This window comes from Oncorhynchus mykiss, chromosome 26 (assembly GCF_013265735.2).
Source record: "Oncorhynchus mykiss isolate Arlee chromosome 26, USDA_OmykA_1.1, whole genome shotgun sequence".
Taxonomy (NCBI): domain Eukaryota; kingdom Metazoa; phylum Chordata; class Actinopteri; order Salmoniformes; family Salmonidae; genus Oncorhynchus; species Oncorhynchus mykiss.
The window spans coordinates 34,402,441-34,418,157 of NC_048590.1; the positions used below are offsets into that span (position 1 = coordinate 34,402,441).

At 43.5% G+C, this 15,717-nt stretch overlaps 1 protein-coding gene across 6 annotated transcripts in view; it reads right to left on the reverse strand.

The window, feature by feature from the left end:
- LOC110506687 (tripartite motif-containing protein 66) overlaps positions 1-15,552 on the reverse strand; it is a 28,344-nt gene extending 12,792 nt beyond the window's left edge. For 2 of the 6 annotated variants that reach the window (XM_036963336.1, XM_036963333.1), the window contains exons 1-2: positions 15,341-15,551; positions 2,011-3,228 (exon numbers count right to left, since the gene is read on the reverse strand). In XM_036963336.1, coding sequence (XP_036819231.1) covers positions 2,011-2,440 — 430 coding nt within the window. In that variant the 5' untranslated portion in view covers positions 2,441-3,228; positions 15,341-15,551. Of the gene's footprint in view, positions 1-2,010; positions 3,229-9,287; positions 9,781-15,340 lie in introns of those variants that run through there. The other 4 variants (XM_036963338.1, XM_036963337.1, XM_036963334.1 and 1 more) reach the window with 4 other exon arrangements.
- Positions 15,553-15,717: the final 165 nt, after the last annotated feature.

The window sequence follows — 15,717 nt, forward strand, 5'->3', positions numbered from 1 at the left end:
TAAATATTTCTGGGCTTAAAGAATGGGTAGACAGATGGAAAATAGGGCAGAGAGAGAAGGTCTTTGATCGGAGAAATTAAAGACCAGTGCCAATCTAGATTAATAACTTTGTTCGGTTGGCTTTTGAAGAATCAAACAAAACCTTCACACCGCAGGATGTAGACAGTAACAAATGCTGCTAGAGAACAAATGACTTTCATGTGTGCATGCATAAACGGCCATGTTTTAAAAATAAATGCAGCATTAGTCATTTGATTTGCAATGTAATGAGAGTTCCTACTCTATGCAAATTATCTGTATAAATAGCTGGAAATGTGATTCTTATGCAGCACATATGAGACTTCCTGCCCAAAGTTATCACTTCCTCACACTAAGGTTGTATCCCAAATAGCACCTGTTCCCTACTGGGCTCTTGCCGAAAGTAGTGCACTATGTAAGAATAGGGTATCATTTGGGACGGAGTCCAAGCAATCACCATGTGGCATTAGTTAATTTATTTCAAAACTGGACCCAAATTGACTGAAGCCTTTAATTGACTTTTGAGACCAGTAACAACCAATTGTTGTATCCTGATGCTGGTGTTTATTTCCCCTCTTGGGTAATGATTGTGTCATGAAACAGCAGGCCTAAGCATTGTTATGAGGGGTTAACTGAGAAGAATGGGTGATGTTCAGATGGCTATCCACTGTACACATTAAAGTTGGTCCTATGTCTATACTCTGGGGTGATGCAGAAGGTTTTCCCACAGTCAGAGACACACACGCAGGCACAAACGCACACACAAATGCACACACACACAAATGCACACACACACACAAACGCACACATACCACAAGGGGCAGGAAACAGATCACAATGTGATAGAGAGACCACAGGGTCACGATGAGTAAACACAGCCCCCAACAATACACAGTACTGCTGCTGCACACACACACACACACACACACACACACACACACACACACACACACTGCTAAGCATGGCCCTAGTTAGTACAGTCAATTAAACATTGACTCAACAGAACAGTAAAGCGCTCAACACAACCCTATAACATAACAAGCACATCACTGCAAACTGCTGCACACAGGCCCACAGAGCCTGACTAAAGTCACAGCTGAAGATAGCTATCCGCTATACACAACCCTACTGCACTCTGCTGGACACACCACTCCAATGAGCAGTGCCTTTTGCACAATGCTCTCCACAAGGCCTATTGTGCACTGCATAGCACAGCCCCAGTGCTAAATGCTGAGTGACCACATCCTGCCTGCAGAGCTACGCTTTCTCACCCGCAACACTTCAAACTGATGTTCTCACCAAAACACCAAAACAAAACACTGACACACTAAGACAGCAACACTTAGAGGTGGCAATAGAGGTGAGATGTGATCACAGAGTTACAGTATGACTTCGCCTTTTAGCATCCAAGAGTAGAGACCTAGAAACGTGCTTTTCAGCATCCACAAATAATATAACACTGTTGCTACAAAAATAGTATCATTCTCAGTGTTCACTCTCTGAATGTGGGCCACATGATAAAAGGAATTGTAATACATAAGGGTCTGCAGGAACCATTACTGTTTATTTATTTATTTTTTATTTTACCTTTATTTAACCAGGCAAGTCAGTTAAGAACAAATTCTTATTTTCAATGACGGCCTGGGAACAGTGGGTTAACTGCCTGTTCAGGGGCAGAACGACAGATTTGTACCTTGTCAGCTCGGGGGTTTGAACTCGCAACCTTCCGGTTACTAGTCCAACGCTCTAACCACTAGGCTACCCTGCAGCCCCATTACAGGCTGCATGCATAATTCATCACAATCATTCCTACTGAGACATGATTAACAAACAGACATGGGAAAAGTTGAAACAAAGAAACCCAAACAGGTCTGATGACGACCCCGGGGAAACGAAGCCCATCTCCACCCAACCGGCCAGAGACACTCGGATGTGGAGACTGGAGAGGCAGTGAGGGATGGGAGAACCTGTCTGGGACAGAGATATGCTTGCCTGGTTCGGAGCTGGGGGCCATCTGGTCCCTCTGGTGCAGGTCGACACATTGGGTAGTGGGCTTCTGGTGTTGGTGCAGGTCTGAGCACTGAGGGGTGGCTCTCTGGTGCTGGTGCATGTCTGTGCACTGGTAGCACAGCCACTTGTTGCAGAATGTACACAAGCTCTGGGCTAGCCTGGGCTCTGGGCACTCTGAGCAACGCTGCCACACATAGAGAAGACCTGTCATGTATTGACACACATCAAGCACGCACGCACACAAGCACACACACAAAACAACAAGGTCGTCTGATATAAAGATGGGGTGACATATGTCAGAAGTATTAGTGTTACCTCCCTCTGTACTTTGGGCTAAATCACACTCCTCAGAGCGGTTACTTGTGTCGATGCTCACACATTCTGAGCTATTCCCAGAGAATGTTAGATGCATTCAATCAAGTTCCTCAAAATGAAGCCATGTTGAGTGACAAACACAAGCTGCTCAACCAGCTGATTCATTTCCCTTTTAATGCAGCTTAAAGACAACTAGTAGCACAGAATGAAGTGCACATTCAAATGTACTGAAATCACATATCAAAATACAGCTGCAACAATATAACAAAACAGGTCATACTGAAGTCATGCCAATTCCACAGGTTTATCCTTTCTTCTTTTAGAACGTGTTGTGTACCTCTTCATCCTCATCACATTACAGTTAACAGTTAACATTATCTCCTCAGAGTTATTTGGGAAAAAAATTCGTTAGAAATACACTGAAGTACATCAAAGACTTGAGAGAGTCCGAATACCCTCGGGCTAAGACAGCAAATAATAAGTCCACGCATATGCATTCATTCTATTTCTGCAATTGCCTCTACACAAACAATAGTAGAATAGAAAATCTACTTGTGGGGAAAAAAGAGAGTTGAGGTAATGTCAGCCGTGTCATAGGAATGTTAATAGAACGTTGAGAGAACGCCTTACCTTCTCCATGTCAGCAGTGGGGTAATGTGTCCTCTGGTGAACGGTGGAGCTGGTACCCAGCAGAGCTGCTCTCGCTATGGGAGGGAGAGGACAGCACAGCCTAACGCTCACACACAGCACTCACACTGACGCTTTTACCTGCGGCAGGAAGCAACGTGCACCAAGAGGTGGCCCCAGAGAATATGGCTTACATGACAGCCTGCGTGCTGAGCTCTCCTCTCCTCTCTTCGCCTGGTTCATCTGTCTGTAGGACTCCTCACAGAACAGAAGTAGAGGAGTGTCAAATTCAAATCCATCCTCTAACACACAAAACATATAATCCTTTTTCTTAAATAAGCCTGTGCATAATAATTGGGAATTAGGGAGATGCGATAATTATTTTTTTTCTAGGGCGAAATATCCCCGGAAGCCCTTCCCAAAATGGAAGGAGAGGCCGAATGACCTACAATGTTGGAGGGAATTGTAAGCACTGCAAACAGGAGTGGAGCAGGCTGGGATGGGATGGGATGGGCTGTAGTGAGCTGGGCTGTGGTGGGCTGGGTTGTGGTGGGCTGCTGGTGACCTCCTTCTACATCCCTGTATCAGCACAAGGAAGGGACAGGTCCCTCTGGAGCCACACATGCTCACGTAGCACACCATAACCGGGTCAGGCTCTGATGAGCACCAGATGGGAGTAGGAAACACTCCTGCTATTCTCTCTAAAATGATGAAATCAATTAAGATCTTTATCACAGTATTGCAGAAGAGAAGGAATGGCACACTGCAAGGAAACAAAACTAACTTCATGGCTGGAAAGACAATCCATATACAGTACTGGAGAGGAGGATCATGATGTAACTGTCTTAAAATGTATCAGCAAAGAGTGACACTATTAGAAGGGGGATATGACTCCTCCCATTGCTGTAATGTAGACAGAGTTGTGGGAAAGAGTAGTAAGACACCCTCACTATGTGAAATCACGATCAAAACACCATCATTTCTGCTGCTCCGAGTCTACCTAACACCAACCCCTGCAGTCTGACCTACAAATCTGACAACTTTCTCATCCTCTGGTGCTTCACAGGGGAGCTAAAAACCAGCCCATTCCCCATTGTGTGCTCAAAGACCCACTTTAAAACACAATTAGTCAAACCTAGCGGACCCCGCCTCTTGTTCACTCAGCTCTCCTGCTTTTTAAACCCCCCTCCTCCCATTTCATACTCCCCATTTTGCTTTTAAACCAGAAAGGTGTTAGCACTATACCTCTCTGTGAGGGACAGCTCTCCTGCCCTGCTAAGTGAGGTTGGTACTGGATAAAAGGCAGCCTGAAAGCATGACATCTCTAGAGATGTCACAATAATAGAAACTTCACTGGTGATGTCTCCCCTGAAAGCACACCTATGTAACATCCATTAACACTGAGGTGATGGGATCCAAGTGAATAACCACTCCAATGTCACTTCCCTGATCAGACAATTATCTACATAGCGACTGTAAATATTCATGACTTCTCTGCCCAAACCCCTCAACCACTTCCTGTACTGTACACTGTAATGGTAAACTGTAAATTATAAGGTCATTTTGGGTATTATCAATACTCTGAAACGTATTACTGCAGCATACTGTAAATTATGGTGCATTGTGGAAAATATTGTGGGCGGGGAAAGATCTGCTGTATTTCTAATGGTACTGTAATTCCACCCCACAGAATACAGTACCATATCTTTGGAGCACAAAAAACCTTTTGACCACTAGTGGGTGCATGGTATTGTTGTTTCTGGCTTGTTAACATACACTATATATACAAAAGTATGTGAACACCCCTTCAAATTAGTGGATTTGGCTATTTCAACCACACCAGTTGCTGTGAGGTGTATACAATCGAGCACACAGCCATGCAATCTCCATAGCCAAATATTGACAGTACAATGGCCGTACTGAAGAGCTCAGTGACTTTTAACGTGGCACCGTCATAGAATGCCACCTTTTCAACAAGTCAGTTCGTCTAATTTCTGCTCTGCTAGAGCTCAACTGTAAGTGCTGTTTTTGTGAATTGGAAATGTCTAGGAGCAACAATGGCACAGCCACGAAGTGATAGGCCACACAAGCTCACAGAATGGGACAGCTGATGCTGAAGCGCGCAGAGCATCTGTCCTGGAAGCAATGTCAACACAATAACTGTCCGTAGGGAGCTTCATGAAATGGGTTTCAATGGCCGAGCAGCCGCACACCTAAGATCACCATGTGCAATGCCAACTGGAGTGGGGTAAAGCTTGCTGCCATTGGACTTTGGAGCAGCGGAAACACATTCTCTTAAGTGATGAATCACGCTTCACCACCTGGCAGTGCGGGTTTAGCGGATGCCAGGCGAATGCTACCTGGCTGAATGCATAGTGCCAACTGTAAAGTTTGGTTGGAGGAGGAATAATGGTCTGGGGCTGTTTTTCATGATTCGGGCCCCTTAGTTCCAGTGAAAGGAAATCTTAATGCTACATCATACAATGACATTCTAGACGATTCTGTGCTTCCAACTTTGTGGCAACAGTTTGGGGAAGGCCCTTTCTTGTTAAAGCATGACCATGCCCCCAAGCACAAAGTGAGGTCCATACAGAAAAGGTTTGTCGAGATCGGTGTGGAAGAACTTGACTAGCTGGCCTGCACAGAGCCCTGACCTCAACCCATCGAACACCTTTCAATGCCCGACCTCACTAATACTCTTGTGGCTGAATGGAAGCAAGTCCCCGCAGCAATGTTCCAACATCTAGTGGAAAGCCTTCCCAGAAGAGTGGAAGCTGTTCTAGCAGAAAAGGGGGGACCAACTCCATATTAATGCCCATGATTTTGGGATGAGATGTTCGACGAGCAGGTGTCCACATACTTTTGCTCATGTAGTGTATATATCAGTGGAGGCTGAGGAGGGGAGGACGGCTCATTATAATGGCTGGAACGGAGTGAATGTGATGGCATCAGACACATGGAAACCATGTGTTTGATACCATTCCATGAGCCCCTCCACCCCAATTAAGGCGCCACCAACCTGCTGCGGTACGTATAACTGTAGATGAATACCTTCTCGTTATCTAGTAACAATAGGCTCTCATATGAACACTAAGAGATTAATACAGTTTCATCCTCACTAATATCCAAATTCTGAATTCGCATCAGTTAAATGCTTTCATCAAATTATTATTGTTCCCCCTCTGTCCACATACTTTTGGTCATATAGTGTATTTTTAGGCATGCCTTGTCATAGGCTATATTGGTTGCACCCGTGAGTGAGAAGGCTGTACTAATTTGCCCCATCAATTTGCATATGGGACAGATTGGAGTGGCAGCAAGTCTAAAACCTTAAATAGTTGAGCATTTTGCCATGTCCTTTTGGTCTGTTTGGCCCTGTAGTCGCTGCCAGTTTGGAAGCCTTTGTTAAGGCCTCTAGAAGTGCAAGTGATATAAAACACAAAATATTCATGAATATACTGTAATGTGTAAACACTTTACCTAGCAGCCAACCTGTTTGCACCAATCCCTTGTAATTACTGTATAATACTGTGAAATACAAACCACTCCCTATATTGATTTCATTCATCCATTCATTATTTTCCGATTACGGTAGCATTTACTTTTTTACAGTACATTAGAGCGGTATTGTACTGTGTGTCATTACACAGCACTTGCTTTGATACCGTATTTATATTACAGTATAAATAATACTGTAATATGAAATACAGAACTTTACTTGCCACCGAGCTGCCTGTACGCTACTGTCAAGTTCACAGTAACCCATTTTAAGTCCATAACTCATTATATGGCCTACAGGAGAAACATGTGTTCAATACTCTTCCTTGGAATCTGCCTTGGGGTACAGATGTATCCGTATTGAATTAATGATAATAGCATATAAAAAAATCATAAAAGATATGCATAATTTAAATCATTTGAGCACTCTCCTCACTGAAGGTACTCTTGCGGTCCTCTGTTCAAAATCAGGCATAGTGAATCCATGTACACAGTGAAACAGTGCCTTCAGAGAGAATTCCTACCCCTTGACATAGTCCACATTTTGTTGTGTTACTGTCTGAATTCAAAATGGATTAAATTGATTGTTTTCTCTCATCCATCTACACACAATACCCCACAATGACAAAGTGAAAACATGTTTTTAGAATTTTTTGCAAATGTATTGAAAATTAAATACAGAAATATTTCTAATTAACATAAGTATTCACACCCCTGAGTCAATACCTTGTAGAAGCACCTTTAGCAGTGATTACAGCAGTGAGGCTTTCTGGGTGAGTCTTTAAGAGCTTTCCACAACTGGATTGGGCAATATTTTCCCTTTATTCTTTTAAAAATTCTTCAAGCTCTGTCAAATGGGTTGTTGATCATTGCTAGACAACCATTTTCAGGTCTTGCCAAGACTTTCAAGTAGATTTCAGTCAAAACTGTAACTTGGCCACTTAAGAACATTCAACTGTCTTCTTGGTAAGCAACAGTGTAGATTTGGCCTTATGTTTTAGGTTCTTGTCCTGCTGAAAGGTGAATTAATCTCCCAGTGTCTGGTGGAAAGCAGACTGAACCAGGTTTTCCGCTAGAATTTTGCCTGTGCTTAGCTCTGTTCTATTTATTTTGTAACCCCAGTCCTCAACATTACAAGCATACCCATAACATGATGCAGCCAACACTATGCTAGAAATATGGACAGTGGTCCTCAGTAATGTGTTGCATTGGACTTTCCCCAAACATAACAATTTGCAGTTACTCCACAATACTAACCTACATTAGAGTGAAAAGAAGGAAGCCTTTACAGAATAATAATATTCAAGAACATGCATCCTGTTTGCAACAAGGCACTAAAGTAATACTGCAAAACATTTGGGAATGCAATTAACTTCATGTCCTGAATCAATGTTGTTGATCCATCCTCAGTTTTCTCTTATTATAGCCATAAACTCTGTAACTGTTTTTCAAAGTCAAAAAAAATTGAAAACCATAATTCCACTTTGACATTATAGGGTATTGTGTGTAGGCTACTGACCAAAAAATCTAAATGTAATACATGTTCAATTCAGGCTGTAACACAAAACAATTAGGAGAAAGTCAAGGAGTGTATATACTTTCTGAAGGCACTGTATGTATCTGAATGTGTTTAGGCTGCTTTTCTTTACATTATGACCCCTAATCCTGATGCACCATCCATGTATTAGGTCTTTCTATTGAGTGATGATGAGTGCTGAGGGGCTCTCTGAGAGCTGCTATGCATTTCCTGTGAGAAGGAATGTGAGCACCACTCCCTGGCTGTCTGTCAATTACAGCTTTATAGCAGTGCAACACCTCCCTGTGTTTCACTAACACCTCCCTGGAATTATTATTATATTTTCTTATTTAACTAGGCAAGTCAGTTAAGAACAAATTCTTATTCACAATGATGACCTACTTATAAAGCCCCCCCCCCCGGCCAAACTCTCACCTAACCCGGACGACGCTGGGCCAGTTCTGCGCCGCCTTATGGGACACCCGATCACGGACGGTTGTAATACAGCCCGGGATCAAACGCGGATCTGTAGTGACGCCTCTTGCACTGCGATGCAGTACCTTAGACCGCTGTGCCACTCGGGAGGCCCTGTATGCTCGGGGGACTACACACTTCCCAGCTTGTTCATGTTTCTGCTGGTAATAAGAGCTATAATATGTGGATATGCAATTACTGCATAATTATCTTTTAAACCTCCCAATATGGAATCAATGTGTGGGGAAATTATTGTATTATTGCCCTATTTTATACAGATTGGCCACACTAACACTTAACTGGGGTCAATGTCACTCACTGATAACCTACCATTGTCATCATGTGTATCAATTGTGTATTGAGCCTGAACAATGAACGCAAACGTGGTTGCTGTTGTTTCAACCATTTTTTGTAAAATATCAAGTTGTTAAAAGTAAAACAAGTTATGATACATGGCTGAGCTATCATTCCAGTAGGCTATGTGCAAATATCTGATTTTCATCATGATAGATAAGGAGCAGGTGAATGATTGACTTTCAAATTAGACAGATAGATTACGTAACAGAATCTAGTCTAATTATATTGACGCATTCCCTGCTGTAATCAAAATATAATGGTAACCTAACTGGTATCGATTTGTTGTTTATATGACATTGCTGAAATCTTGGCTCACATACAGTATCAGAGGATGCGCATAATTTGAGCTACTCAATAGTCAACAGAGCCGCACCTAAATCCATTCGATTATTTACGCATGTATTGCTGTCCAATAGATCATGCATTAGAATATCGTTTTTGATACAAAACACAATAGTTGCTCATAACATACCTCAAACGCAATAACTTTCGCTTTGGCAGTACGTCCGCAAGGTTCAGTCAGACAATATCAACTACCGTTATGTGATGACAATTGCTTTCAGTGTCAGTGCGCACGTAGTGTACTAGGACAGGCTACATTATTATTATGACCATGTTTACGAATTTGATTTGGACTGTAGGCTACTGGTATATTCACTGCGATACAGAATATACTCACCTAGGCCTACCCTACGATAGCGAAGGGCTGTCACAAGTCAAGTATGACCAAAGCTTGAGGTTTTTACCTTAACCTGATCATCACCATATAGGGCTGGCTGTTCCCTCTCCATCCATTGGATGTCGCTGTTTTGTCCAGCTCAAATATTTTGGAGTTACAAAGTCTCGTGTTTGATCGTGAGACTTACATGCGTATTTGTATTTCTTCGGGAAAAACGGTACTTCCCATCTGAAATCTCACATCAAACTGCATCCTCATACACTGTTCCACAACAGTGGAACTGATAAATATTCACACAATACCACATAATGAAAAAACAAAAACAGTTTTTTAGAATTTTTTGCAAATGTATTAAATATAAAAAGTATTCAGACCCTTTACTCAGTACGTTGTTGAAGCACCTTTGGCAGCAATTAAAGCCTTGAGTCTTCTTGGGTTTGACGCTACAAGCTTGGCAAGTTTGTTGCAGTCTTCTCTGCAGATCCTCTCAAGCTCTGTTAGGTTGGATGGGGAGCGTCACTGCACAGCTATTTTCAGGTCTCTCCAGAGATGATCAATTGGGTTCAAGTTCGGGCTCTGGCTGGGCTACTCAAGGCCATTCAGAAACTTGTCCTGACGCCACTCCTGCATTGTCTTGGCTGTGTGCATAGAGTCATTGTGTGAACCTTCGCCCCATTCTGAGGTCCTGAGCGCTCTGGAGTAGGTTGTCATCAAGGATATTTAGTTTTTTAAACATTTTATTTCACCTTTATTTAACCAGGTAGGCTAGTTGATAACAAGTTCTCATTCACAGCTGCGACCTGGCCAAGATAAAGCAAAGCAGTTCGACACATACAACAACACAGCACATGGAATAAACAAAACATAGTCAATAATACAGTAAAAAAGGTCTATATACAGTGTGTGCAAAGGCGGTAGGATAAGGGAGGTAAGGCAATAAATAGGCCATAGTGCAGAAATAATTACAATACAGCAATTAAACACTGGAGTGATAGATGTGCAAAATATGAATGTCCAAGTTGAGATACTGGGGTGCAAAGGAGCAAGATAAATAAATACAGTACGGGGATGAGGTAGTTGTATGGGCAATTTACAGATGGCTATGTACAGGTGCAGTGATCTTTGAGCTGCTCTGACAGCTGGTGGTTAAAGTTAGTGAGGGAGATAGGAGTCTCCAGCTTCAGTGATTTTTGCAGTTCGTTCCAGTATTTGGCAGCAGAGAACTGGAAGGAAAGGCAGCCAATGGAGGAATTGGCTTTGGGGGTGACCAGTGAAATATACCTGCTGGAGCGAGTGCTAAGGGAGGGTGCTGCTATGGTGACCAGTGAGCTGAGATTTACCTAGAAAAGACTTGTAGATGACCAGGGGCCAGTGGGTTTGGCGACAAGTATGAAGCGAGGGCCAGCCAACGAGAGCGTACAGGTCGCAGTGGTGGGTAGTATACGTGGCTTTAGTGACAAAACGGATGGCACTGTGATAGACTGCATCTAGTTTGTTGAGTAGAGAGTGGAGGCTATTTTGTAAAAGACATCACTGAAATCGAGGGTCGGTAAGATGGTCAGTTTTATGAGGGTATGTTTGGCAGCATGAGTGAAGGACGCTTTGTTGCGAAATAGGAAGCCAATTCTAGATTTAATTTTGGATTGGAGATGCTTAATGTGAGTCTGGAAGGAGAGTTTACAGTCTAACCAGACACCTAGGTATATGTAGTTGTCCACATATTCTAAGTCAGAACCGTCCAGAGTAGTGATGCTGGACGGGCGGGCAGATCGGTTGAAGAGCATGCATTTAGTTTTACTTGCATTTAAGAGCAATTGGAGGCCACGAAAGGAGAGTTGTATGGCATTGAAGCTCGTCTGGAGGTTAGTTAACACAGTGTCCAAAGAAGGGCCAGAAATATACAGAATGGTGTCGTCTGCGTAGAGGTGGATCAGAGAATCACCAGCAGCAAGATCAACATCATTGATGTATACAGAGAAGAGAGTCGGCCCGAGAATTGAACCCTGTGGCACCCCCATAGAGATTGCCAGAGGTTCGGAGGTACGGTGGGATTCAAAATGGTCGGTAATCTGTTTGTTAACTTGGCTTTCAAAGACCTTAGAAAGGCAGGGTAGGATAGAGATAGGTCTGTAGCAGTTTGGGTCTAGAGTGTCTCCCCCTTTGAAGAGGAGGATGACAGTGGCAGCTTCCAATCTTTGGGAATCTCACACGATACGAAAGAGAGGGTGAACAGGCTAGTAATAGGGTTTGCAACCATTTCGGCAGAACATTTTAGAAAGAGAGGGTCCAGAATGTCTAGCCTGGCTGATTTGTAGGGGTCCAGATTTTGAAGCTCTTTCAGAACATCAACTATCTGGATATGGGTGAAGGAGAAATGGGGGAGGCTTGGGTGAGTTGCTGTGGGGGTGCAGGGCTGTTGACCGGGGTAGGGGTAGCCAGGTGGAAAGCATGGCCAGCCGTAGAAAAATGCTTATTGATATTCTCAATTATAGTGTATTTATCGGTGGTGACAGTGTTTCCTAGCCTCAGTGCCGTGGGCAGCTGGGAGGAGGTGCTCTTATTCTCCATGGACTTTACAGTGTCCCAGAACTTTTTTGAGTTTGTGCTACAGGATGCAAATTTCTGTTTGAAAAAGCTATCCTTAGCTTTCCTAACTGGCTGTGTATATTGGTTCCTAACTTCCCTGAAAAGTTGCATATCACGGGGGCTATTCGATGCTAATGCAGTACCCCACAGGATGTTTTTATGCTGGTCAAGGGCAGTCAGGTCTGGAGTGAACCAAGGGCTATATCTGTTCCTGGTTCTACATTTTTTTGAATGGGGCATGCTTATTTAAGATGGTGAGGAAGGCACTTTTAAAGAACGACCAGGCATCCTCTATTGATGGGATGAGGTCAATATCCTGCTCGCTGAAGTGTTTAAGGGAGCGTTTGACAGGGATGGGGGTGGTCATTTGACCGCAGACCCATTACAGATGCAGGCAATGAGGCAGTGATCACTGAGATCTTGGTTGAAGACAGCAGAGATGTATTTGGAGAGCAAGTTGGTTAGGAGGATATATATGAGGGTGCCCGTGTTTACGGATTTGGGGGTTGTACCTGGTAGGTTCATTGATAATTTGTGAGAGATTGAGGGCATCAAATTTAGATTGTAGGATGGCCGGGGTGTTAAGCATGTCCCAGTTTAGGCCACCTAGCAGCACGAGCTCTGAAGATAGATGGGGGGCAATCAATTCACATATGGTGTCCAGGGCACAGCTGGGGGCAGAGGATGGTCTATAGCAAGCGGCAACGGTGAGAGACTTGTTTCTGGAAAGGTGGATTTTTAAATGTAGAAGCTCGAATTGTGGATAGTAAGACAGAACTCTGCAGGCTATCTCTGTAGTAGATTGCAACTCCGCCCCCTTTGGCAGTGTTATCTTGTCGGAAATGTTATAGTTAGGGATGGAAATTTCAGGGTTTTTGGTGGTCTTGCTAAGCCAGGATTCAGACACGGCTAGGACATCCGGGTTGGCAGAGTGTGCTAAAGCAGTGAATAAAATGAACTTAGGGAGGAGGCTTCTAATGTTAACATGCATGAAATCAAGGCTTTTATGGTTATTGAAGTCAACAAATGAGAGCACCTGGGGAATAGAAGTGGAGCTAGGCACTGCAGGGCCTGGATTAACCTCTACATCACCAGAGGAACAGAGGAGGAGTAGGATAAGGGTACGGCTAAAGGCTACAAGAACTGGTCGTCTAGTACGTCCGGAACAGAGAGTAAAAGGAGCAGGTTTCTGGGCGCGATAGAATGGACTCAAGGCATAAAGTACAGACAAAGGTATGGTTGGATGTGAATACAGTGGAGGTAAACCTAGGCATTGAGTGATGAGAGAGATATTTTCTCTAGAAGCATCATTTAAACCAGGTGATGTCACCGCATATGTGAGGTAGACCTAAATGATTAGCTAAGGCATATTGAGCAGGGCTAGAGGCTCTACAGTGAAATAAGACAATAATCACTAACCAGAACAGCAATGGACAAGGCATATTGACATTAGGGAGAGGCATGTGTAGCCGAGTGATCATAGGGATCCAGTGAGTAGTTAGGCTTGCTAGAGACACGGAGATTCAGACAGTTAGCGGGCCGGGGATAGCAAGCTAGCAGAAGGGCCTTAGAGGGACATCGCGACGGAAGAATTCTGTTATAGCCTCCTCGTATTGAGCCTCCTCGTGCGGTTACGTCGGCAGACCAGTAGTGATGGATCAGTAGGGTTCCGTGTAGTAAAGGGGTCCAGTCCAATTGACAAAATAGGTATAGTGGCCCAATAAATTGACCGATGGATCTCTTCAGCTAACAGTCCAATATGCTCTAGACAGCTAGTTGGCTGCGGTTAGCAGACTAGCAGATGGGCATTCAGGGGACGTCGCGACGGAGGGGCCTGTTGAAAAAAAAAAACTCTGAAAGATTACGTCGGTAGTCCAGTCGTGATGGATAAGCAGGGCTCCGTGTAGTAAGAGGGGTCCAGGCTAATTGGCTAAATAAGTATGAGAGGGAGATGGGCCTAGCATGGGCTAGCTCCAGCATGGCAAGCATGGTGCTTGATTCGGGACAGAGACATTAGCCAGGAGTAGCCATTCGGATTGCAGCTAGCTAGCTGCGATGATCCAGGTGAAAAGGTTCAGAGCTTGCGGTAGGAATCCGGGGATATGGAGCGAAAATAAGTCAAGTATGCTCTGGTTTGAATCGCATCGTGCAAACTGGCGAGAGTTTTCCGAGCTAAAATGTTAGCTGATTAGCTGATGGCCGCTAGCAGTGGTTAGCTGACTACTAGCTAGTAGCTCCTGTTGGGGTTCCGGTTCAAAAGTAAAGAAATATACTTCAGAAAAAAGCAGATCCACACGACATTGGGCAAGGCGGGTTGCAGGAGTATATTCTGAAGTTGAGGTTTAGAAAAATATAAAAAGACATGCAAATAAAAAATATATAAAAAGATATATACATGGAACAAGACGAGGACAAAGTCCCTTTTCCCCGATTGCTCAGTTTGGCCATGCGGCCAGCTCTAGGAAGAGTCTTGGTGGTTCCAAACAACTTATATTTAAGAGTGATGGAGGCCACTGTGTTCTTGGGTACCTTCAAACCTGCAAAAATGTTTTGGTACCCTTCCCCAGATCTGTGCCTCAAGACAATCCTGTCTCGGAGCTCTACGGACAATTCCTTCAGCCTCATGGATTAATTTTGCTCTGACATGCACTGTCAACTTTGGGACCTTACATAGACAGGTGTGTGCCTTTCTAAATCATGTCCAATGAATGTACCACAAGTGGACTCCAATAAAGTTGTAGAAACATCAAGGATGATCAATGGAAACAAGATGCACCTGAGGCTCAATTTGAAGTCTCATGGCAAAGGGTCTGAATACTTATGTAAATAAGGCTACATTTCTGTATTTTTATTAATACATTTTCAAAAATGTCTAAAACTTTTTTTTGCTTTGTCATATGGGGTATTGTGTGTAGATTGATGAAATAATTTGACACATTTTAGAAGGCTTTAACATAACAAAGTGTGGAAAAACTCAAGGGGTCTGAATACTTTCTGTATGCACTGTATACCTAACCTGTTAGTCCTGAGACTATTGTCTCATCCTGACACCCTCTGTTCCTCAGTTGTCTTCGACAGATAGAGCTAGAACATAAACATGATCTTATTCACTGAATGGCCTTCCTGTACACTGGTCAATTACCCAAATACACACTCAGTGACAGTTTCATCTCTGTACACATGTTCTGGGCTAGTATTGACTAATATACTCATGACCCACAAATGCATTTATAGGCACCCGAAATTGACAAGTTACTCACATTATTCAGTTCCAGATTGTTGTTCCATTCCTTGCCAAAACATATAAAATCACTAGACGTCATGTCTGACAACTCAATGACAAGTCCCCCACAGCACCCAACTGTAGTTGGTGGGGTAGAATCCCAAAAGGCACACATAGCTACCACATGCTGCCAATAACCTAATTATGTCCTCACACATCACTCCAGTGGCTGTCACTGCCATGCTTTTATCAGCTCTGCTGACTTGGAAGCTTACTTAAATCTGTTTTGAGTGTTTGACTTCTTTAAAATGTGTGATCCAACCTCCGTCTGTACAGAGCCACCTGGGTTCCACCTAAAGAGGAACAATGACCTTGTTCACCGACTGCACTTCCTGTAATTGCTGATGAAGTTCT